At 36.6% G+C, this 27,948-nt stretch overlaps 1 protein-coding gene across 2 annotated transcripts in view; it reads right to left on the bottom strand.

The window, feature by feature from the left end:
- The window catches only part of LOC136828439 (organic cation transporter protein-like), a 65,257-nt gene extending 48,087 nt beyond the window's left edge, over positions 1 to 17,170 (bottom strand). The window contains exon 1 of one of the 2 annotated variants that reach the window (XM_067086500.1): positions 16,744 to 17,170. In XM_067086500.1, the coding sequence (XP_066942601.1) occupies positions 16,744 to 16,768 (25 nt within the window). In that variant the 5' untranslated portion in view covers positions 16,769 to 17,170. The remainder of the gene's footprint in view (positions 1 to 16,743) is intronic. The other variant, XM_067086501.1, reaches the window with a different exon arrangement.
- Between the last annotated feature and the right edge of the window lie 10,778 nt (positions 17,171 to 27,948).

The raw sequence follows: 27,948 nt of genomic DNA, 5'->3' as shown, positions 1-27,948 counted from the left end.
ACTCCATGTGACCGGCGCCATCTTGAACACCTGGGCCAGATGCCCACTCCCCACATGCAATCCACCGACATACAGCGCCACCTACAGAGTGGGACCGTAATCTCGCGACACTAAATAAGGGCATCACACATGCAGATTGTTTTTAGAAGAGCTTGGAGCTTAGAAGATGCTGGAACCTCAACTAGGGCACTTCTGTCCTCCCTCTTCCTCCCCTGAGCTACTACCCCTTGCTGTCCCCCTGTGGTTGCCTAGAGCCTGAATTACTTTTGTAGTGAGCCCCTTTCACACTACCCTCCATTGCTGGTGCCCCCTGAAGATGAGGAATCCACCTCCTGACGAAGGTAATGTACCAGAGTCAAGGTTCTTATGTCAGTCACGTCCCTATAAATCTTTTCCTATTTTTCCATTTCCTTTCATAGTGCGAGATACCTACAGCGAGACCTGTATTGCTTTTATGTTGTGCCATGTTAATTTACAAATCAGTGAAGAAAGTGTAACGTAACTGAGTGAAATTACAGTTGTCGGAATCGAGTCCTTTTCTAGTCAACTTCTGCTGTGCAATTCCTCGATTCCTTGATAAAAGGGCCTTACTGCAGCTAAGTAGCCACGTGTGCTCTCGATTGTAGGTAGGAGTTAGCCTGCTACGGACCTGTTATCATCTTGTGTGCGCAGTGGCATAACCAGTGCTCTTTTCCCCTACGGTGCCCCCTTTGAAGCGGGCGCCCTTTGAGTTTCTTCAGAGAATTATCCATTTGTTTCTTAATCTTATTATAAGACAGGACTTTGTCTCCCTGTCCTTATTTACGCTTCCTTTCTTCTGATATCTGTATTTTTCAAATGTAAATACAATTAATTAACTGAAACTTAAGTGTACCTAATAACTTCCCCCTATGAAGAAGGCCCTCAACCAAACTCCTTTTGTATATAGTTTAAACTAAGTCCATTATTAGTCAGATTTCACCTGCCCAAGGTAAGTTCCTATAGCCTTCAGCTTACAACTATATCAATATATATATATATATATATATATATATATATATATATATATATATATATATATATATATATATATATATATATACATATACATATATACGCATATGTCACAAAGCTCTTGGTACTTGTACCAAGTGCTTTCTGTTTCTTTCAACACATTTTCCTGTGGCCTTGGCTGAATATATTGTCACACGCTATTTAGTGACATACAAATATATATATATATATATATATATATATATATATATATATATATATATATATATATATATATATATATATATATATATATATATATATATATATATATATATATATATATATATATGTTTATGGTTGTAAGCTGAAGGCTATGGGAACTTACCTTGGGCAGGCGAAATCCGACTGTAATAATGGACTCAATTAAAACCATATACAAAAGGAGTTTGGTTGAGGACCTTCTTCACAAGGGGAAGTCATTAGGTAAACACTTAAGTTTCACTTAATTTATTGTATTTACATTTGAAAAACACAGATATCTGTGTGTCTTACGTTTACGTGTGTGTCAACAGCTTATGATATCTGTCACAAAAAAAAAACTGGATCCCTGACAATCTACAGTACATCTCGGACAAAAAAAGTAGACGCTCCAAGACATCTATGATTGCATCCTAAAAGGAAGTAATGGTTCTCGGCTAAAAAACTCGTTTAAAACCCGACAATAATTCAGCGAGAGAGAGAGAGAGAGAGAGAGAGAGAGAGAGAGAGAGAGAGAGAGAGAGAGAGAGAGAGAGAAATTCACTTGCGAACGTCAGAGAGATAGGCAAAAACTATTTTTACTTTGAGTGCACAAGGCATACCTTGCACACATCAATTCACCTTTAGAAAAGGTCAGGTAATACATACTGTTTTTTTTTTTGTGTGTGTTTGTGAGCGCCCACCTTTTAAATAAATAAAAAAAGTATATTCTGTTATTTTAATTTCTTTCTTGTTTATCCTACAAGGAAAGTCTTTTTATCAAAATATGACTAGTTGCATTCTCAGCTTCTTCATATCGTGACGAGAAAAAATGCAAAGGAACTTTTCTTACTATACGAACAATAACAACGAACCAAACTCATCAATATATGCAGCATAGTGGAATACATTCATACCTCACCATAACTCACAAACAAGCAAATAACAATTGAACAGCATCTCGAGCTGCAAAGAACCAAAAGACAAAGACAAACCAAAAAAGGCAACGAATTTTAAAAGATCATTAAGAATACGTAAACCGAACTCAGGCGAACAAAGGCGCTGCTGGAGAACCCATTCTTTGGGATGCATCGAATAAGGGAGGACTGGCTTCATAATCAGTTCATCTGCCGCAAGGCAGCCACCCATAACCTTGGCTGGCTGGATCCGAACTCATTCTCTTCACAGAAAGAGCACAAATTCCTTCGGGATCTTTCTTCGTTTTAGTGTAATGAAGAATTTTTTCCTTACTACAAGACCTCGTAAATATTACAAGCTGTGTGGCTCCAAGTAACCAGTCAATTTATTTTTGGAGACAATTTTCGATGAAAAACTTTGAAAAAGAATTTTGTGAAGAAAGGATGGAAAATTTCCTTTCCCAGATGTACTGGTCATAAGAGAACAGAACAGATATGCTTTCACAGTATATAGGAAACACACTTTCGCTGTTTCCTATCTTCATTTCTTAAGCTACCATGATATCTCTGTAAAGAACATGGTAGGGGGCTTAGAATATGCTCAAATGGATAACTAGATAAAGAATTCAACACAATCCGACAACACCTAGAGCAACTGCTCTATCCACCACACATTATCGAGAAGGCTATTAACAAAGCAAATAAAATATACTAAAGGTCCCACTCACAACAGACAAATAGATTTTAACAACAAAATAAAGCTTCCATACTACAAAAACATCCAAAAAGCCACAGAACAGCTCAGGTCTAACAATCCCTTTATTTTCCATTATCCCAAATCCATCGGGAGCTCGCTCATTAACGTATACTTAAATAAAAAAGGGGAAGACGCTGGAGTTTACAAGATTCTGTGCAGCAATTGTAATGAGATTTACGTGGGGGAGACTGGTAGATCCCTCTCGCAAAGACTAATAGAGTACAAAAGATCAGTGCGGTATGCTTTAGAGAGTTCGGGGATTTTCCTACATATCAGGGATAAAAGCCATACCATAAACTAGAGTGGGGTGGAGCTGGTTTTCAAAAGTAGCTGTCTGTACAAAAGAAAGATGCTGGAATCTGCTATCATCATTCAAACCAACAATATGAACTTGTCACAAGGACTCTGGAAATGGGATGACATCAACGGGTTAATCCCCAGGCCTCTTCTCAAGCAGGTGTTCCAGAAAATACGACCACCAGACACATCGCCAGATGGGAGTTATGAGGCCAAAAACCACCAGGGAATTGTTTAATTTCCCTTCTTCCTTGGAATCAGTCACCTGCATACCATCAGAGACTTACTGCCACACCTGCATATGCTTTGTATATATACTCTTGTAACATTTCATCGGTCCATATTTTGACACAGAAAACGGTGGTCACGACACCTGTGACTGAGTTGCCATCTTGACCCCTAAGGCCAGACGCCAATGATCTGAACGCCTTCTGAGAAGAGCAAAAAAATAATCCTCTGAGGGCATAAAACACAGGACGCAGCTGGCCTCACTCTCTCAGAAACCCTACCGGCAGCAGATCCAACACACATGCCCCTTGTTTGCTCCTTATTGAGCTGACCCCAATGTGGCCATCTTTCGGGCCCCCAGTCACTTACCTGTGCATTCCCATTAAACTCATCTCTCCATTTCTGGTGAAATTGGACAAGGCCTCTCCTTCGCTCCATTTTAAGGTAATTTCCTGATTTGAGGTTATTTCAAACAGTCACGTATCTTTAATCTTTTACTGAAATTCATTTTCTTTTCTGAAGTGCAAATTCTCACAAAGTCCTGACTTAGTTAGTATAGTGTGAGGTTTAACGTAAGCATCTCACACCAGAATCAAGTTATCTTGGCACACTATGTACAATCCTTGATTTGACCTTCATAGTTACAATTTTCCTTAAAAACCCAAGTTTTTATCTGCAACAGTTCCTTGTTGAAATACAGCCCTGAGCCCAATTGTTTTTCTATATAAGTTTCTACCTGACAGAGTTATAAGTTCATGGTAAGTCCCCTGTTCTCTAGCTAGACCCCAGGAATGGATCCTGGAGCAAGGAATACAGTAAGTAGGTTAGATTGAAAGCTTGCTATGGTGACCTGATTCTCAGAATCGCAGTCTGCACTATTGCAAGAACCTCCTTACAACTTACATATCCCAGCCAATAGCTTCGCTAAAGCTGTGCGCAAGACTAGAAACAAATCTGGTAACATAAATCCTAAAATAAGCATGAGCAAACAAGTTTCCATAGCATAAGTAGTGTTATTATTTTTAGCTTATCGTAGGTGCAAATAAAACTGTAACTGTGAAGAGTGTTAGGAAACAACAGGCCACATGCATGCTAACAAGATTTTTTATAGTGAAGAGAGAGCGCATTTTCTAAACACAAGCTTTGTGGATAACACATGATAGTCTGCATGTCTTAACTGCTACGATTAGCTAGGCAGTGAAGTGCAATTATAAATGCTAAGGAAAGGAAACAATGCTTTTGTTTCCTCCATGTGCTCTGGAAAATTTGTCGTCCAATAATTAGCTAGGCTACATAGTAAATCCGGGGCACGAACTATAGCCCGTCCAGCAATTTTTGCTTCACTGGAGTATATCTCTCTCTCACTGACTGTAGCAAAAGTGCTAGGTTTTCTTTAAAATCCTGTTTACAAACTGTTAAAAAATCATTTTGCTGTGTCCACGAAAAATGAACTCATTTGCGACCACACGAGCCATTGTCTACCTCGAACCTCATTGCACTTTCTTTTTACTACAATTAACTGAGTGATCCTTCCCCATTCATAAATATTGCATCTCCAAGCAAAGAAAACCGTCCTTCATCATTCGTTTTTTTTTATAAATTTTGTGCGAGATTTCCCTCACAACAAACATCACATGCTCACCCAGCTTCCCACCTTCCCTATCAAAACAACGATCACACGACCATGTGCTCTGGAAAATTTGTCATCCAATAATTAGCTAGGCTACACAGTAAATCCGGGGCACGAACTATAGCCCGTCCAGCAATTTTTGCTTCACTGGAGTATATCTCTCTCTCTCGCTGACTGAAGCAAAAGTGCTAGGTTTTCTTTAAAATCCTGTTTACAAACTGTTAAAAAATCATTTTGCTGTGTCCACGAAAAATGAACTCATTTGCGACCATGTGAGCCATTGTCTACCTCGAACCTCATTGTACTTTTTTTTCACTACAAGTAACTGAGCGATCTTTCCCCATTCATAAATCTTGCATCTCCAAGCCAAGAAAACCGTCCCACATCGTTCGTTTTTTTTCATAAATTTTGCGTGAGATTTCCCTCACAACAAACATCACATGCTCACCCAGCTTCCCACCTTCCCTGTCAAAACAACAGTCACACGACCATTGTGTGGTAGCATCAATGAACGTAGTATTTAGTCACGTGCCCTTAGGCAAAATTCATAAATAGAGTAAATTCATTGCACAAGTGACCATGGGAAAAATATTTGACCCGTGCATGATAGGTGTAAGCAATTGTACTCGTCATGTTAGGGAGAATTTAATTACTTCATCTCAGTGCTGAGATTCTTAACAGAGTCATATTATAGCATTTGGTTACCTCATACCGTGGGAAGCTCAGTTATTTATGCCAAGTTAAGGACGTGTGTTCCCTGAAACTCTTGTTTCAAAGCTTATGCTCATCTGTGCCAACCCTAAATGCCAGTCCCAGAGTACGCCATAGATCTTCCTCTGAGGGATCCCAGTCCGGGTCGCCTCTCACCCTCCGGCTTTGCACCGCTACCAGTTCTGGTGCGAGAGCCAATCCACAGTCTACTCGGGTCCTCTGACCACAGCGGAAACTCACCTGAAGGTGCAGCCTCGCAACCCATGCCTGAGCTGGTCATGGTGGCCTGCAAGCCTCTCACACCCACCATAATAACCTCTCCGTCTCCTTCCCAGTCTGCCTCCCCCCACCAAGACATGATCATGAGTAAGGATTCTGGCATGTCTTAAATGGCCGATGAACTCAAGGAACTGAGACTACGTGTAGTTGAGTTTGTAACAAATGTCCCTACTTCGGGGGTCAAAGAAGCCAGAACAGGTGGCACTTTTATGTCTTCCTCGGACTCAGTTTCACCGATTCCCCTACCAAGGAGGTCCACAGAAGAAAGGTCACGGGCACAGATAACTCCAGGTAGCCCAATGAGAGCTGTTGAGCTCTCCTCGCACTAGTGTCCTCTGGCACAGTGCCTCACCTTTATCTTACAAAGAACTTTGGCACCTCTATCCAGAGGAGGATGCCAGGTTCCTTCCCCTGTTTATTCTTATAACTTTGTGATTTAACTTCTTCTTGTAATGTTTATTTCTACTGTTTTGATGATTTTTATTTTTCTTTCCAATCTTCTAAGTTAATATTTTCTTGGCAATCTTGCCCATTCAGTAATTCTTTTGCAAAAGCCTTATAAATGGCTCATCATTTTATTTTGCTTCCCATTCTACCATGCAGAATGCAATTGTCAAGATTCTTTAAACACTGTAAGTCCTTTGACTACCTTTTTCATGCCTACTAAGGCATGGTACATTTTAAATTGAATATCATGGAGCCATCTGGCCTTGACTGCATGAGTGCCATCCCTGGCACAGCGCCATTACCATCACAATTGGCAGATGCTCCTGCCAGGGAGGTCACGCCCTCTGACTGCCTTTTAATGCCTTTTGGGGCTAAAGAATGAACTTGGCTAACTTGCATAGGCTAATGAATATAATTCTGGTATATTGATAATAATTTTTACTTACTTTTGCATCCGTCATTTATTTTCCTTGCAATGTGAGTCCTGAATCCCTGACTCGCCAAATCTGTGCAATTACACACTTAGTTGTATATCATGTACTTAGCTTCGTGCCGCAAGGCACCCGTGTTGTTAATGCCACATCTAGCTCTGTGCCACCGCGTACAAGTATTGTGGTGTCACCTAACTAAAACCCACGAATACTTCGTTGTAATACCCCCTCAAGGCACCTTAATAACATGACTTTGGACTGTCAAAGTATTACAACTTAAGTGCATGACTAACCTTAGGTTTAATGCCATATTAATTCCATTATTATTTTCTGTGTTGTTACATAGATTCATGAAATATTCGTTCATAGAATTCTTTAATTTTGAATTTGCTATAATGCTGCTTTAATGTAATAACATGAGAATTCTATGAATTTAACTTGCAGCATAACGTAACTATGTAATGTCATATTTAAAAGTCAGTGAGATGTATTTTGCATTTGATTTGCTAGCAGAATTAATGACTCTTTTAAATGCAGTGTTAGCACAAAAGGGAAGCAGAGAGAGCTAGATTGTTCAGTTAACTTAGTTGTTGACATTTCCATCCAATTCAAAGTGCAATTGTCAACTTTGTTGGGGAGCTGTAACATGGGAAACCACTTTATAAACAAACTCAACCTCCAAACTGTCTTATAAAGTAAATGTGGTATTTTTCATACTGATAACTAACTGAGGAAGGGTGTGAGAAACTCAGCCCCTACATAAATTTTCTCCATGTTTCCCCTTTTGATACAGTCTTTTTATCTTTCTTAGACCTGGTGACTGCTTGAAATACCTCTTTTCAGATAAATGTGAATGGAGATGGAATCCTGCCTAAGCCTGCCAGAAAAGTTGAGTCCCCCTTAGAAACAAATGAACATGGGGTTGCCAGGGGTCACCAGGATTTGGAAGGCCTACATGAGGTCTTGACACAGAAAATGGAGGTCGCGACACTTGTGACTGAGTCGCCATCTTGACCCCTAAGGCCAGACGACAATCCGAATGCCCTCTGAGAAGAGCAAGAAAATAATCCTCTGAGGGCATAAAATACAGGGCGCAGCTGGCCTCGCTCTCAGAAACCCTATCGGTAGCAGATCCAGCACACATGCCCCTTGTTTGCTCCTTATTGAGCTGACCTCCACGTGGTTGTTTTTCCCATTAAACTCATCCCTCCATTTCTGGTGAAATTCGATGAGGCCTCTCCATCGCTCCATTTTAAGGTAACATCCTGATTCTGTGTTATTTCAAACAGTCATGTGCCTTTAATCTTTTACTGAAATTCATTTTCTTTTCTGAAGTGCGAATTCTCACAAAGTCCTGACTTAATCTAGTGTGAAGTTTAACATAAGCGTCTCACACCAGAATCGGGTTATCTTGGCACACTATGTGCAACCCTTGATTTGACCCTCATTGTTACAATTTTCCTTACATAATCCCTTGCATTCTCTAATTGCAGACGGTGTCACTAGCTGTGGAAACAACTGCTTGTTTTGTGCTTCTTGCTGTGGTATTTCCGCTGCAACCAATTCTTCAGTGTCCCTTTCATGAGGATTACCCATAGATTCTTTGTTTTACCTGCTTATCATTCCCCATTCTTCTGATTGATGTGTCTAATTATAAAAATATTCCATTTAAAGTAAATCTAAGAGTTTATCTGCAACAGTTCCTTGTTGAAATACGGCCATCAGCCCAACTGTTTTTCTATATAAGTTTCTACCTGACATAGCAATTGGAGTCAGAGTCATAAGGTTCATGATAAGTCCCCTGTTCTCCAGCCAGACATCAGGAATGGATCCCGAGCAAGGAATACAGTAAGTAGGTTAGACTGAAAACTTAATTAGGATATATATATATATATATATATATATATATATATATATATATATATATATATATATATATATATATATATATATATATATATATATATATATATATATATATATATATATATATATATATATATATATATATATATATATATATATATATATATATATATATATATATATATATATATATATATATATGTATATATATATACTGTGTATATGTATATATATATATATATATATATATATATATATATATATATATATATATATATATATATATCACTTTTGCTTTCCACTCCCAGTAGGCTTTCAGCCTGTCAATGGGGTCAGTCCCCTCCTCCACTCCATCCTTCCAGCGCTTACGAGGTCTACCTCTGGATCTCCTTCCTTCAGGTATCCAGTTCCATCTTTTCTTTGCAATTCTATTTTCATCCATTCTCATCAGATGACCCGGCCATCTCAGCTGTCCTTTCTCAATGTTGTTCATCACAAGTGCCACTCCTAGTGTCCTCCTAACATTCTCATTTCTCATTCTATCTCTTCTTGTTTTGTTTATTATTGTTCTCATGCTTTTCATCACTGAGGCTTGGACCCTACCTCTGTCTTGACCTGTCATTGTCCAGTTCTCCGATCCGTATGTCATTATTGGTGTTAACAATCCCTCGAATATACCTTTCTTTATTTCTTTCGGTACATACGCATCTCTCATCAGTGGATAAAGATCTCCAGAGCATCTGTTGTATTTCTTTGTTCTTTCCGTGATTTCCTCTCTGTTCTTATCGCCCTTATCTATAAACACACATCCAAGATATTTGAATGAGTCGGTGTCCTTTATCAATGTATTCCTTATCATGTTTGTTGGTGCTTTTGGTTGTTTGCTGACTGTTAATATTTCTGTTGTTCCTATATTCATTCTTAGTCCCGCTTCTGTTAAACAACCATTTAAGCATACCAGTGCTCCTTCTAATTCCTCTCGGCCATATGTGCAAAAAGCTACATCATCTGCAAAAAGCAGAATGTCTCCTGTAATGTTAAAGTCCTTTACAACTTTGTCAATGTAAGCGATGAACAAGAGTGGAGACAGTACACTTCCCTGTTTGACACCCGTTGTTACACTAAACCATTTATCATTTTTGTATCCGGTCCTTACATTATTTACTCATGATTCGTATGTGCTCTTTATTGCAGCCCCCAGCCTACCATTCAGTCCACACACCTCTCCCAAACATCTCCACAATTTATTTCTAGGTACTGAGTCAAATGCTTTTCCTAGGTCAATAAAAGCTATATACCACACCACTGTATATAGCTTTTATTGACCTATTGTATTCCTATGATTTTTCGATGACAAGTCTCAGGGTGAATATGAGATCTGATGTGCTTCTATCCTTACTGTATCTATGTTGTTCTTCGCCTAAATGAGGTTCAATGATACCACGTGCTATCTTTTCTAAAATTCTCTCATAAAGTTTTGCTGCATGACGTATGAGTGTTATACCTCTATAGTTTTCGCACATACCTGAATCACCTTCACCTTTATAAAGTGGCACAGTAATATGTCTTCCCACTCTTCTGTGACTTTACTATCAAGCCAGAAGGATAGAATTAAGTCATATAGTACCTGCTTTGCCAGGTCTCCTCCCTCTTTAACCAGTTCAATTGTTATCTTATCATACCAGGGCTTCTTCCATTTTTCATCTCTCTCAAGGCATTATCAAACTCTTGATACGTAATCACAGCTTCCCTATTTTCTCTATCAAATTGAAAAATATGTTCATCTTCATTTCTCTCTTCCGATGTTATGTTCAGTAAGTTGCCGAAATAGTTGGACCATTTTTCGTTAAGGGCTTGAGCAATGCCAATGATGTTTCCATATTCGTCTTTTATATTATATTTTTTTTGCTTTATAAGTAAAGATGAAATATATAAAGGGATTGTTAAGCCAACTCTTATGGGAGAGATATGGGAAAATGGGAAACAAATGCAAGGGAAAAGGTTGTACTCAATTGAGATGGATTGTTTACTTAGTATTGTGTATAGCAAGAAGGATTGAAAGGATGAAAAAATGTAAAGATGGCATAAAAGTGGTAAACTGTTTGTATCACTGAAAAGATGGACCCTAATTCCTGGAGATGGTTTGGGCACGGAAGATTTCTGGAGTGTGAAAGACGGCTGATTTCTGGTGCTTATTTTTCCTCTCTAGTGGAAGGATCAAGGAGCCTCACCTGGCGGATATATTAAATTTCTTCAAGGTATTTTTCGTTGTTATAATCCCGTCTTCTTCATTACCTCATTGTTATTATTATCATTAACATTATTATTAACATTAAAGCCCAATGAAGATTACTTTCACTTCACTATCAGTGCTGTCATTATTGCAATGAATGATAAAGAGATCAAATCTAGATAAAGAATCCCCTGCCTAGCCCCACTGTTCTTCCCTACGAACACTTCTCTCTGTCATCTGCCGTTATTTTTCTATCAAAATTCTACCATACACCAAGAGGCTAAACACTTTTGAACTCTATTGACACTAATATCAACAAAAGAGCCAATGAAAAATGTTATAATTAATCATTTTAATGAACCCTTTCTCAAGGGCTGTTTTTCTTTAATGCTTCTTGACGGAATGCATCGCCATTATCTCGCCCAGATAAACACTCAGCAAAGACACTGGCCTTTGTATATCATACACACAAGCTTTTGATATGATTAGATAAACAATTACGTCGTTACGTAAGCTAGACAAGTCGCTGGTTTGTCTGGTATTCAGGAAAATAACAATCCCTTCATATATATATATATATATATATATATATATATATATATATATATATATATATATATATATATATATATATATATATATATATATATATATATATATACATATATATATGTGTGTAATTTATTTATTTATTCTATTTATAAAGCAATGAAGTAAAAGTAGAAATGATTCATGTTTGTGTATGTACTGTATATCGATGGTTCAGTAGACCTATTTTAAGGAGAAAGCGGCCAAACAAAAGACACACGGATTTTCTCATAAATAATGAATTTAGTATTACAATGGGTTCGTGTTTTTGTACGTTTACATTGTTTGAATAAAAGTCTCATGAGACATCAAAATTTTTTGTTCTGTATTTACTCGTTGTTGCGACGCCAGTTCAGTTCAATCAGTCATTTAGTAAATTTCTTTCCCTTTCCATGGATACTTTCACCTCTCTTCTAATTTGCTTTCAGTTCCATTCCTCAGCTCTGTTCTCGCTTTCTTATTTCCATCGTCACCATCATCATCAACTCGGCCTCCAACGCCATTCGGCGCAAAAAAGTACGTCTCTGAAATTTGCTTTATGTTGCGTCAACGCCTCTGCTTTCCTTCCTTTAGGAGAAACCTCAGCTCCTCTCCCTCGAGTTCCAAAATAGCTTCTTATGTCTCAACATCTCTCACACTTTCAGCATTTCTCTGACTTCCCAGCAGCACCTTTCGCTATAGTTCCCTACTGTACACCCAGGTGTCTCAGTTGAGTCCCTGACACTAGCGAATCCAGAAAAACTTCATGGGGGTCACCAATTTTCGATTATACACACACACACACACACACACATACATATATATATATATATATATATATATATATATATATATATATATGTGTGTGTGTGTGTGTGTAAAAGTGTGTGTGTGTGTATATATATTTCACACACACACACACACACACATATATATATATATATATATATATATATATATATATATATGTATATATATATAGATATGCTTATATATATGTGTGTGTGCACATATGTATATATATATGTGTGTGTATACATATATATCTATACTACACAAATATATAAAGAGAGAGAAAGAGAGTGAGAGATGGATGATGCATGCATTTTATTTAGAATTCAGTAGTTGATATCTGAAGTATTTACTCACTTTTAGAATATTAGATGCGATGAATGATAACCTATAAACATTTTGGGATGTAGATCACCATATGTTAAGTGCTTGAAATATTATATTGAAATAGAAGAATGGCGATGACAACATTATCAATGGGACAAATTACTACAGTAGTAGTACGTTACTTTAAAAATTTTTGTACAATGAAAAACTAAATATTCGCTGGTTTCTGTCAGTCAAATTATCAATTCAAACTACCAGCACATACTGTACATAGCGTACTACATGGAGTCTGAGGCTGCCATAATCCTTCTTGTTAGTTAGTTGTATAAATTATTGCTGATATAAGATTTTCAAGCAAATGTTTTTTATACATAGAATTTTTGTGACCCCTGTTTGTGAGGGTATTTCTGTATCATCAATGATTTCAGAAGATTGGAACAATTTAAAAATAGGCCAAGTTATGAAATCTATAAAATTTTGGAACTTCTTTTATTGCAAATGAGAAGGACATAAAGGGCATAAAATAATAATTAGAATTTTCCTTGTAATCATCTTTATAACTTCAGATAATAAGAAACAAAATAAGATCTTTTTTACTTGAGGCGCTCTTCGAAAATAAATCAATGACACTCTTAACAGCCGGTTCTATGTCATCCGTCGTTTTACTCAGGACCCACTCAGTGGGTTCTGGTTTTACTATGAATGCTCAAGTTAGCGAGACCGTTCAGTCTCTCTGATCCCACGGTAGCTCGCCCGTCTCATTTTATGTAATTAAGGGTCGAAAAACTTCGCTCTGTATTAGTGGCCCATATATCTGTAAGAGTAACTTCGTTATGGGGTAATTTTCTGAGCATTGCACATGTGCTTCTGGTACTATCTTGGGAATAGACTCTTTTGGATCAGCCTTTCAGCGAGATTTCCATATATCATATTCAGATGCAGAATAATCTATATGACCTATTGACCCCTGAGATATTATGGAATCTTTATAGATTTCTAAAGCTGGGATCAGCTCATCGTAAGAACTGCGGTTAAAATTGCTAGGGAATAATACACACAATGAACGTTTAATGAAATGGTAGTTAGCAAAGCGATCCCCGAACTGATTAAGTACAAAATCAACAAATGGAATGAAAACAGTTTGCGATAATAATCACGTGGGTTGGAGGCTGGAGGATTTGCTCGGTGCTTTTGCCTACTGGCCAACCTTGGCACATTTTTTGAAACATCAAGGTCTGCGCCCTGCTTCTCTGCTTCGTCATAAATATCACTGAATCTGTCTTCTCCATCTCTCATTTTCTGAATATTTTCCTGAACCAACTTAATTTGAGTGGAACATTCTAGCATATCTGTACAGCATTTACTGCCTGCAGCTGTTGAGATAATGGTCGCGTTTCACTTAATATGGTATGGAGGACATTCAGGGCAACTATAAATTCAAAGTCAACCTTCTTCATTAAACTGCCAGCATTACCTGGATTTTTCCAGTCACTGATTATTCCCAAAGCTTCAATAACTTAATGAAGTAACCTTTTGAATACCATTATTACCTCGTGTCTCTCTACCCATCGAGTGTCACAAAACTTATGCAGTCTAAAAGTAAGAGATGAGTCCCTTTCTTCATCTTTTTTGATGATGTTTTCCATGACTTTCAGGCTTTGGGGTGAGGAATGGAAAAACTGAACTATTTCATTAACATCATCCCAGCAGTTTCTAATTGCTGGAACCTCACTAGACTTAGAGATTACTAAATACAAAACGTGAGCTACACAGTGGGCATAGAGGGCAGCGGGACATTTCTCTCTTATTATAGCTTGACCAATCAAATATTGAAGATTTAGGTTATATCCGGACAGTTCTTTTAATAAAACATTAGCTATAGCCTTCCCTGACAAATCGTCAATTTCAGCAAAACTGGACTAAGAACCCGTGAAACTGATGATGTTATGTACTATATAATATTAAAACGGCATCTTGCTGCAACAACAACAAACAAAAAATCTTAAACTGTTACGTATTTTATTTGCAAGTAATCGAGTATCGAACTGGTTTGGCAATGAAAGAGATAGAGGATAGATAGGTGACCTTTGTAAAAGTTACTGGAAAATGCTAGCTTTACATGAAGCATTTCTGTCGTATCATAGTATAATATATTTCCTTCAGTATTTAAGTAGGAATTATGAAATGGACAGCAATCGCCTTTTCTATCAGGAAGCACCGAATCCATTATTATTATCATTAAGATTATTGTTATTATTATTTTTATTATTATTATTATTATTTTCAAAATTGTATTATTTCTGTAATAGATTTTTTTTTTTTTTTCCCGTTATTATATTTTTCACTTGTGTTATTATTATCTAAATCTTTAATATTATTATTTTGTCATTATTGTTCATTGGGCGGGGGGGGGGAGCACGTGCCCAGTGCCCACCCGCCCTGGTCCCTGGCACGCTCATACAGATCTACGACGTAGGGGCTTCTGAGGCGAGCTTTGTAGATCTCTTTCTGAAGTCCCTCCCTCGGCAAGGAAGTCGTACCTGGACAGTATCAGCGCACCTTCGTTCAAACAAAACTTCATACCCCCCAGCCAGCTTCTTCTTTCTAAATGTCGGCCTAAACTCCAGATATCCTTTTCTAACCCAGATCAAACCTGTTATCTTCAACCTGTTTATATTGTAAAATGTATTCTGCTGATCAACTCAGGCAGCAAAGACGTCCTTTCTCTGCTTCTGTATATATATATATATATATATATATATATATATATATATATATATATATATATATATATATATATATATATATGTATATATATATATGTGTGTGTGTGTATATGTATATATATATATATATGTGTATATATATATATATATATATATATATATATATATATATATATATATATATATATATATATATACATACATACATACATATATATATATATATATACATATATATATATATATATATATATATATATATATATATATTCTTTCTCGACATTAAAACTTAATCAAACATGAGTTTGATTCGGACACGTTTTGATTTTATTACTGCCCAGCAGTCGAACATTAAGTTTCCTGTCGAGAAAGAAATCTTTTCAGATTCAAGGAATTTAACATCCAACATTATTTAAATATTATTTACAAATGTACCTGTCCCAAGTGCGAACTGGAAACTTACATTGGATGTTCAAAGCGATTGTTGACAATCGGAATCTGTTGTCATCTGGAATTAGCTTTAGAACGGGCTGCAGTCTGTCCACACCCGAAGTATCGAAGATACGTAATCATTCCCTCAAGTGAGGTCACACACTGACCCTCAAGACTTCAAGGTTATCGCCTCCACTCCAAACAGAGAAGAACGAACCACCTCAGATCGAATCTATTGTAATAAAAACCATCGCTCCCTCATTAATAACAATAGACTTGCCTCCATACGGCTCTTCATTGCTGAACTGCCTATTTGGTTACGTTGTGCTTCTACGGTGTGCGTCTACTTCTCTCCTTTTCTCTTTTTTTATTATTAGTCACTCTTTTACCTTGGCTCGGGTAGGTTTTTCGTGCTGATGTTACTAGATCTTTCATTTCTCATTTATGTTTATATTTCTGCGACGTTCCTTTATTATTATTCCTATTTGTGTCATTTCCCGCATTGCTAATGCAATCTGGTATTGTGAAACGCCGTCGGCCCTGATAAACTTTTAATAATCATCATGGTCTTTCCTCGATGTCCCTGTTAATATATATATATATATATATATATATATATATATATATATATATATATATATATATATATATATATATATATATATACATGTATGTATATATATGTGTGTTTTATATATATGTATATAAAATTTCGTAGTTTTAATTAAAGTGGAAATGTATACGATGGGCAACCCTTAAAGACAAAAAATTGAAGGATATATTCCCTCAAATCCTCCACCAACGACAAACTTCAAAGTGCGCTTTATATTTGAAAGATGCAGCTATGACCACTGAACTTAGTTAATCGTAATGATGAGTTCAAGCACCAACCTTTATCTCGATCGGAACTCTTCATCCTTGGAGTGACGTTGGCGTGCAGGGCTTCCTAACAAGATAATCTACCTCTTCTTTTCGCGAGGAGCAGCGACGGAACGCACCACGCTCAGCCACAGACCGAATTAGTCGATGAGAAGTTACTGGCAGTGTTTAGTGTCTCCTTCCACTGGAGAAACTGACTCTCCCTTATCTTCCGGGGTCTTCAGACTTTGGCCACTCGTATAGACGCTCCCCTCAGCGTTTTTGAAACGCGTTTGTGAGTGTGAGTGTTTGTTCCCTCCACGATTTGTGTGTTATCCCTTCGCTCACCTATCGGCTCTACTAGTCTCATCTGCAACAGAGAAGCGTGACACCTGCTACCGTTTTATCGTTGTTCATTGATGTAGGCAGAGCCTGCCTATGCAATGGAACAGGTGTGACTGTGTCCCACTTGGTTCTGCTAGGAAGTTAACAAATACATTTCGTCAACGCTTCGATGCACGCGCCCGCGTTCCTTAACAATGGCACACGCACATACAGTACATACACGCACTCTCAAAGATATAGGCATGTGTGTATATATATATATATATATATATATATATATATATATATATATATATATATATATATATATATATATATATATATATATAAATATATATATATATATATATATATATATATATATATATATATATATATATATATATATATATATATATATATATATATATATGTGTGTGTGTGTGTGTGTGTGTGTGTAATTCTAATAGCCACAATGCCTCTTAACTTCTCGAATTCTTCGTTTTTTTGGATATGCTTGTAACTGCGAAGCCATAATATCCAAACACAAGAAATTGTGAAGACTGATTTGCCTCCATTTGCAAACTCTTCATCTAGAGTTATCAGTCTTTTTGGAAACAGTTGACAAACATTTTCAAAATAAGTCTTGCAGACAGACTGGAAATAGACTGCAAACATTCGGGACAAAGTTTATTAACCTTTTTCAACTCTTTAAGGACAGTTTGTCACCTATGTCCGAGCTTTTCTTATCAGTTAGTTTCTAAACATTTTGAAAGTATTTTTAGAAACAGTATGAAAACTGTTTGTCAACAATGTTTCTGTGTATTTTGGAACCTGTTTGGAAACACCCCCAAAACAATTAGAAAAAGTTTTACAGACATTTAAAAAAGATACTAAGAACGGAGAAGCCCTCAAAAGTGGAATGGTCTTGCATTGCCAAAACTGATATTCATCATACCAATAATTAGGAAATATTGAAGTATCTCTGACCTTGAACTTGTCCACAATTCAGGGAAATATTGAAATGTTTCAGACCCATCATTACTACGTTCGCAGTAGTTTGAGGATTAAAAAAATAATTTTGTTCATGCACGGCAGGTGTGTTCGTTAGGCCACGGGAAATTATCGCTCATTAGTGTGATTAAACTCCAGTAAATTATAAAATGATTCGTCACAAGTTGAATGTAAAATGATTTTATTTTTAGCTTCTCATGGTAGGACAAACAGTTTATTAACGAGAGGAATATTTTTACAGCGCCTACTATCACTTCGTTGCTCTGTTAGCACTCCTATGGCCTTGAGGTTCTGTACCCAAGGACAGCAGAGTCCCAGAGACAGAGAAGGGGAAGCGAGAGAAAACTCCCTACATAATTCACTCTCGGCGGCGTCTCCCTTTCACGGTTCATTTCCGCTGTCTCACATTTCGAAGATCTGGAGGAGGAGGAGAGGAAGAGGAGAGCAAGAAGAGAAGGACTCCCAGGTAGAACAGCAGGAACTCTGCTGCCGGCAGATCCATAATCCCAAATAAGTCAAACCTCACAATGTTAATGGTCCAGAAACGACTGACTCCAGTCCTGGCGAGACTGCGCCGAATACAGCTCCGGATGAGAAGCCCACACCACACGAAAATAAACAAGCTCATAGCAATAAAACCATACAACAAGTCGTGGAAATGTCGGGAGAGGAAACAGACACATGTTCCTCCCAAAAATAATTACTGCCAAAGTGACTTATCCAAAACAAATTAATTTATGCTAAATTAAATACATACTGACACCTCACTCCAACAAAAAAAAATTTCCACAAGAAAATTTTTCTGCAAAGTATTGAACTTAACTCAAAATTCAAAGAAATATATATAAAAAGTAACATAGCAATTCAATCTATATAAATAAAACAGGGACAATAAGAAAAATTAAAGTCTAATGACAAAACTCAAAAGTGATTAAAATACTATATCACATTGTCAAAATAGGATTAGAGATAGGTGGCAAAATATTTAGTACCACTTCTATCCAGTCAATAGACATCAAATCTTTAACCTTAATACTATGACTCAAAGCTAATACAAGTAAATAATTTATAGTGACCATGCCAAAAATAACATCAGTATCAACATACAAAGAAATATGGTATTATCCCCAAGGAACTCACAAGTGGAGGCAGGGTACAGGTTAGCAGAGCAGCAATGTTACCAAGATCAACCTATTTGATAGACTAAACCTAGATAACCACAACAAAAATATAAATCAACCACAATGGGGCTAGGTGTTAATTTCTTAACCAAGGTCACCACTACACCAGCCCGTAGCGCCTAAAAACGGCCGTGCTGTGCTACAGACCCGTGAGCCTGTGACTCAGCTAAATTATTCTGAAAACACAAATATCAGCTCAAACAAAATACACCAAAACCTTATTAGATTAACCTTAACTTAGTCTAGGTCACCACCATACACCAGCCTGTAGCTAAAAACGGCCAGCAGCTACAGACCCGCATTCGTGACCTATCTAAGCTATGTAAGAAAGAAATTAATGTGGACCATTGGCATAAACAAAGAACAGGACATAACAGCATATGATTAATGATTTATAAAACTAACCATCAATCACCAAAAATAAAAAAATCTTAACACACTGGTCCACATATCAATGATTTAATACACACTCCAATATTGTGGCCCTTCACAACACTCCTCTCCAATAATGCTTCTTTTCACTCCAGAGAGCAGTCCTTACTAACACTACTTGTTTTGCGACTCATTGAGTTTCAGTGACGCCCTTTTCACTACACTTCACCAGTTTTAGTGCCTCAAGACTTCCAGAGAGCCGCCCCCACACTAAACGGTTTCATCTTAAATACACACATCATTAATGGACATACATACAAGACAATGGTAACACCTTAAATTAACCTGGACATACACAAGACAATGGTAGCACCTAAAAATTAACCTGACATACACAAGACAATGGTAACACCTAAATTAACCTGACATACACAAGACAATGGTGTAACACCTTAAAATTAACCTGACATACACAAGACAATGGTACATCTTTAAAATTAACCTCACTAACAAATACATACTAAAGTAAACAGAATGAAAAACATAATCCACTCTTTAATCAAAGACGACATCAAGAAAAACTCTGCAAATCACGACATATTTAACATCTTAATCTAAATACTTAATCCTAAATTATTTCATAACAAACAAACACCTGACACAACATTATTACAACACACCTGGAAACCTGTACATTCAATAAATTTATAGGATTAATCAAATCAATTAATATAAATAGATACAAAACAACTTTACAAATAATAATTAACGAAGAACAAAAAGGTTTTTTTCAAATCAACCTATCGATCAGTCACTGATGCAACAGCGCATCAGCGACACATTACTTTGCCTGGAATGTGTGAAAAGTTGTACTCCATTCCTGAGCATAGGAGGCTCCAACGCATCAGCCGCGATTTTATTCCTAAACCTGTTCAAGAAATCAACGGATTATGAGATCCGTTAACATTTTAATCAGAGTCCTGTAGAGGATAAATACACCTGAAAATGATTAACAGCTAAAATTAATCCCAAAGTCTCTTCTCTACAGTCGAGTATTTCCGTTGTGCTGGGATAACTTTTGAGAAATAGGCAACAGGATGAGAGCACTCATGAGCATCTTCCCAACAAAACTGTCTAACCCCAACATCACTACATCAGTAGCGTTTAAAAAGGAAACGTCAAAATCGGGGGCTTTCAATATAGGGAAATTCATTAGACCTGCTTAATTTTCAAAGGCATTTTGGGGTGCATCATTAGAATTCATACAAAAGTCACATTCTTACGTAATAAATTAGTCAGCGCCGATATCAGAAAATTTAACAACCTACGATAATACCCTACTAAACCGGGCGAATTTTCTGACATCCCTAAGACACTCGGTATTTCAATATGCCTAATAAAGTCTACGTTTGCCTGTTTTGGAGCCACTTTTCCAAATCCACTTCGTGACCTAAATACACAACCTTTGCTTTAAGTAAACTCTTGCTCTTTTGAGGTTTATAACCAAACCAGCTTTCCTCAGTACCTGAAATAAGGCTCAATACGTTTTAAGATGGGTGTCCCAGTCAATACCATAAATCACAATATCACCAATATAAAAACAACACAATTCCCTCTAAACTTGACCAAAGTATCTAACCTTGAAAGGTTGCAGCAGACTTTTTCATCCTGTAAAAGGCACATTTACATTGGTAGAGTCCCCGCATGCATAAACGCTGACAAATCCTTGCACTGGACAGCTGGAACTTGCCAATACCCCTTTAACAAATCAATTTGGTTATATTTTGAATTTCTATCCTGTCAATACAGTCCTCTATCCTGGGTAAAGGATAACTATCAGGCTTTGTGACCTCGTTGACTTTGCGGTAATCAAAACAAAGCCTGAATTGACCATCCTGTTTCTTACCAAAACAACAGGTAAGTACCATGACTGTTGCTGGGTTCTGATCAGCCCGTGTCGTAACATATAATCAACCTCTTTATCCACAACATCATTTTTAAATGGATTTAACCTGTAAGGGGATTGTTTTACCGGAGTTGCGTTACCCACATCCACATCATGTTCAAGGACAGTGGTCTGTCCTGGAACATCCGAAAATAAATCCTTATAACTAAAAACTAACTTTTTTCAAAGATCCCTGTTCTACTAAATTTAAATGTGAAACCATTTCTGAAAAATTTTCTAAAGAATGTTCATTATCATTAGTAGCTATTCGCACCATCAAACAATCATCATCAAATTACTCACGTCTGGAAAAGAAAAAGAATTAATACCATTGCGACTTTGTAGTATCACCAACTAATCCACGGAATAACTTTGTCACGACTTTATGTTTTTAATATATTTATGTGACACAGCTGGCAGGGTCTCTCCTTTCAGGAGTTTCAACTAAATAATTAACATCGCTTAATTCCTTAAAATAAATTTTCACGGTCCTGAAAATGAAGCTTTAAAGGGTTTCCTGGAATGGGAAGCAACACTAAAACATTATCACCCACTACAAAATTACGCACCTTAGTCTTTCAGTCGTGCACATTTCCTTTTGGCTAATAATAAATTTTCACCAGCAAACTTCCAAGCCTTCGTTAATTTATCACCCAAATTACTAACATAATCTAATAAATTTATATCAGGGGTGTCCTCCAAGATCTAATGAACCACATCCAATGGACCACGCACAATGACTAAAAATAAGGCTGAAAGGTGAAAATCCTAAAGATTGACTCGGCAATTGACCGAAATGCAAATAATAAATAAGCAGTAGTTCCTTATCCCATTCGGAACCATTAACCAAACAATATTTTTTTATCATAGACTTCATGGTTTGATGAAATCGTTCCAAAACACCTTGACTTTCAGGATGGTACGGAGAAGAAGTCACATGTTTAATTCTTAATTCAGCCATCTTCTCCCTAAATAATTTACTCAGAAAATTAGGACCCACAATCGGACTAATTACTTGGGCATTCCTGAACCTGGTGAAAAATTCAATTACTACTTCAACAATTTTAACAGTTTTTACATTTGTAGTGGTATTGCCCCAGGATATCGAGACATCCTATCCATAATTGTTAAAATATACTGATTGGGTTACCTGACGAGTTTTCGGGTGAGGACCAAACTAATGTCAATAATTACTCTCTGAAAGGTCTAGAAAACAACAGGAATAGGATGTAATGGTGCCTTTGGAATTGGTTGATTAGGCTTCCTGACCTTTGACATGCATCACAACTATTTACAAATTTTTAACATCATCTTCATCTTAGGCTGCAATAACTTACACAATTTACGGAGTGGTTTTAAAACACCAAAATGACCAGCCAAACCATTTTCATGAGCTATCGTCATTAACTCCTTTCATAAACAAAAGGAACCATAATCTGTTTAACAATTTCACAACCTGTGTTAATGGCACCGTGCTGTCTACTTACTCTGTACAAAATATTATTAATTATCTTAAATCGAGGACAGTCAATCAGTAATTACAGACTCAACTTGGCAGGTCTTTAAAATCTGCTTGAGCTGTAATAAGTTCCTTAGTAGTCCAATTAAGTTTATTATCCAACACATCACTATCTACAACTAAGCTTATCACTACGATCTAAACTACTTAAATCAATATCAACTACCGACTCTGGGCCGAGTCAACACTACTAGCCTCGACTGGAGTGGACTACAGATATTTCATTACTGGAATTTAATACAATAGGGAAAGTTTATTTATTAGGCGACATCATTCCCCAACACCAAATTCACATCTTTACTAGGAAATTTATCAATAATGGCCAGTTCTTAAATAACCTGAAAAAGACGGGCATTATAAATAAAAATCCTCAACCGGGTAAGACCTGGACCGTGATTCGGAAAACCACTTAACAAAACATATTCCTTATTTGAAACATCTTCAATCAATAGGTAAAGATTCTCTGAGAATTAAAGACTGAGCAGCCCCAGGTCACGCAAAAATTTTAACCTTTCTTTTGCCCAATGAATTCCCAGAGCGGACAAAACCATTAGACAAAAATTTCTGAAAAGGAGCCAGTGACATTGCTCTAGTCATTGATTATTAGAGTTCTCAGCCACTGACTCGTTCTCATTCCTTCGAATGGCTCATTACTGGTCAGTCTTTCGGTCCTTTGCAGACCTTTTAAATGCATACATGCTCTGACGTGTCCTTCATATAGAAGAAACAAGTCAAAGTTCTCAATCCTCCAGGTTACTCAGGTCTGCCTTTCTATAGCTGTTAACAGGAGTAGCATGAGAACCATAATTATCATTAGGCCTGTTATACCTGTTCTGCATTACCCTAAGTTAACTCTCACCCAACCAGATTTCTCTCATTTCTGCATTTCTATCACATTTTTAAGGAGAGAGGAGGTACTCAATACTGGCAATATTAGCCACCTCCTGTAAAGTTTCTAATTTTAACTCTTCGAGGTGTAATTTCTTCACCTCATTAGGCACGGACCTTTAAACTCCTCTCAACCAAAATCACCTTTAATTTCAAAGTCCGTCACCTTAGACTTTAACCAGTCGCCAGCAAACTGCTCTCTTAGCTCTGGCGAACTCTACAAAGTCTGCCCTTTTCCTTCTGTAAATTACGGAAGCGTTTGTCGGTAAGCTTCCGTACCAACTCATAAGCCTTTCAAAACTATGGCCTTCACAGAATCATAATCTGAGACAGATCTTCGTCCAAGGTAATCGTAAACTTCTGGCCTTACCTAACAATTTACTTCTCTGAATAAGAGTGGTCCAACACTTTGGCCACTCCAACCTTGAGGCTATCCTCTCAAAAGAAACAAAAAACTCTGCCACGTTGACTTCCTGAAAACTTGGGACTAAATTTAGAGTTTCAGTTAGATTAATACAAGGCATTGCAGACACATTATGTTGGGAAGAAGAAGAACCCTATTACTCAATGCTTCAGATAGCAAGTCTGTGCTGTCTCTCTCTCTCTCCTCTCTCCTCAGCCTTCAACCTTTGGAGATCTATTTCATCTCTCTTTTCTCAACTGAATCTGCTTATTCTAAAATTTCTACTGACACCGCTTCTTCCACCTGCCTAGTCTCTGGTTTACCTTCTGCCTTCATCACCTTAACCTTTTCTATAAACATTAAGAAGCAAATAAGCCCTTCCTAACAGACCCAGGATTTTCAATTTCAACAAATTTACATACACTCTAAAACCAGTTGTCTAAGTCTGCAGCCTGTCCTACAATTCCTCCACTCAAGAGTCTCCGGGATATTCAAATCAGCCATAGTAAATTAATTGCACACAAGTAAGTATATAAATGTATCTCACAAAATATACCCAAAAACAAGCCAATACACCGTACACCAATAATCACACAAATATCCTACCACGGTCAAAAAAAAAAAAAAAAAAATTATAAACACCGATCAACACAAAAATATAGAGGAAGGTATTAATATGCTGCAACATCTTCAAGAAACTACTCTCTTATACACTCTAGTGATCACAGGATCCGATAAATCCTAGCAAGGTCGCCAAATGTTATGGCCCACGCCCACTTCAAATATACACGTCTCTTAAAATACAAATAAAGTCATCAAATCGACCAAGTCCACAATAGGCGGAATGGCCGCACAGAGTGTATAGAGATGGAATCGAGGAGGATGGAAGAAAACTGAAAACAAAACCTTAATATTTATTACTACAACTTTAGAAAGAAATGACCACTGAGCCTCTTACAAAAATACATTAAATAAAACACAAAAATCAACCACACATTGAAACATCAATAATACAAACACACACCAAATTAAGACTATGGCAATTACACTTCAAAGAGAGGGCCCTGAAAGTAATAGAATGTCGAAAAGTCAGAATAACCTAACTTATTACACACTAAATATTTATCAAAAAATAAATTGCTTCCCTTAAGTGAGCTCCAAACGGTGGTAGTGGCTAACACAGCCTTCAAATCACAGGTCGAGGGGAATAACATATATTCCTAAGACCTACTAAACGTAAAGAGAGGTCCTCTTGGCAAAATAACTGGGCTGGCGGTGCAGACTGAAGAAAGAATCACTTTAACGCTGCAAGACGACACGGACACGGCCGTCCGACAGGTAATCACACCTTACCAGTTGGTAGGAGAGGTCCCTTGGCAAAATAACTGGAACCAAGGGCGAGGACTGGAAAACAATCAATCTCAAAGGAGGTCAGCAGGTGCAACTGAAGAAAGGCAGATCTCATAATCCCAAAAATAAGCTCAAACCTCACAATGTTAATGGTCCAGAAACGAATGATCTTAGTCCTGGCGAGATCGCGCTAATACAGCCCGGATGAGAAGCCAACAATTACACGTGAAAATAAAACAAGCTCATAGTAATTAAAACTATACAACAAGTCAGAAATGTCGGGAGGAGGAAATAGCCACATGTTCCAAAGAAATAATTACTGCCAAAGTGACTTATTCAAAACAAATTAATTTATGTTAAATTAAATACATACTGACAATATATATATATATATATATATATATATATATATATATATATATATATATATATATATATATATATATATTATTACGCTGTGTATCAAGTACCGGTTGGTTACATAACCAATCACAGAATCTGTAATTTACTCTCACTTCAGCCAGATACCTGAACTCCCACAATGGTGGAAAATTATGACTGAGCACTCCAAAGGCAACTGATCCCTAAAAGCTATTAATCGCATGAAAAGAAAACTAGGTTTATCATAACAAGTGTGAGTTATCAACAATTAAACAAGAAATATACTAGAGCAAAAGGGCATCACTCCATCAAACAACTTTAACTGTTTCCCCAGTCTTAATTCACTTCAGCAAAACTAAAGGAACAAAACATGCTTATCACTTTGCCTCATGCGCACAATTAATCCTATTTGCTGGTGGTCAATAAATGAAACAGTTTTTAAAAATTTTAAATAAAAAATTTATTTTTAAATTCAAAATTTATAACTAGAATTCACAATCTGAAAAATTTTACAGTTACTTGAAACTGAAACAACACAAAATTTAATTAATTCTTGGGTTAAATTACAAAGTTAATTTATCAAGAAATTAAGTTAATCAAGCAAAATTTAAACTATTTAGAATTACTCAAGATTTGAAAAGAAAATCTTAATAAATGAAATTTAAGTCAAATATGCAATGTTAAATCATCAAGAAATATTTAAAATGCTAAGTAAATAAATGTTAAATCACAATATATAAAATGTGAAAAATCAAGAGATTACAAACACAATAACACACAAAAATACACAAAAGATTTACCAATAATAATGTCACTAAGGCAAAATTTCCCTAACATACCTTATTATACTACAGTAATAATAAGTAAAATTCACTTTACATTACAAAAGCTTGTGAAAACTTTTGCCAAGTCACCTGAAATGCAGCTGCTTGAAATTCACAAAACACACTTTTTTGTTAGTCGCCGTTACACACTTTTCCGACATTCAGATCTCAAAAGCTAAGATTAATACCAGTGAATACACAAATATTTTACTTTAATAATTTCTTTCTTTTGAAGAAAGAGAGAGAGAGAGAGAGAGAGAGAGAGAACCACACAAACAGGCTCAAAACTCAGAATGAACAAATTTTTGGATTCCAGTTAGAAACGAAACAATCAGACGACGTCAGAACAATACGTGATCAGAGCAACACAATCTTACAAAACATCACGTAATCGGTCAAGATATGTGCATTTACTCTCAAAAAGGCATACGATTCAAGCAGAAAATTGTATGGGACGAAGCTCTTAACGAAATCTCAACACGATCAAACTAGACGGCAGCTGGCAAGCCACAAACGACACACTTTCAAAACAAGGCAAAGAACCAAAGTTGGTTTTCAGAACAGTACATGAAACATTGCGAAATCATTCATCTTTTTCTTGTATGAGACAAAACTTTACATGACTCGATTGCCATTCCCTCCCTTGTTAACGTGTTATCTTTCGCGATGACAACTGAACCAAAACATGACATACAGGTACAGAACACTTGCTGCTGGGGTATAAAATGCATGATCACATACTACATTATTACTACAACGTATTACTAATTCTAAATTACGCTGTTAAGTTATCTAAATCACTAACTCTTTTGAGATTTAACATCACACTACATACAGCATTTCAACAAATTATTATTACACAGAACATATTATAACTAGAATAATAAATATATCAAAATCATGGAATGCTATGCATATTACAAGGCAATATTATGAATATATATATATATATATATATATATATATATATACATATATACATACATACACATACATATACAACATAAAGCTATATAATATATATTAATATCCATATA

This window comes from Macrobrachium rosenbergii, chromosome 42 (genome assembly GCF_040412425.1).
Source record: "Macrobrachium rosenbergii isolate ZJJX-2024 chromosome 42, ASM4041242v1, whole genome shotgun sequence".
Lineage (NCBI taxonomy): Eukaryota > Metazoa > Arthropoda > Malacostraca > Decapoda > Palaemonidae > Macrobrachium > Macrobrachium rosenbergii.
Note: the sequence above shows the minus strand (reverse complement) of the source record. Positions and strands in the feature narration are given on the sequence as shown.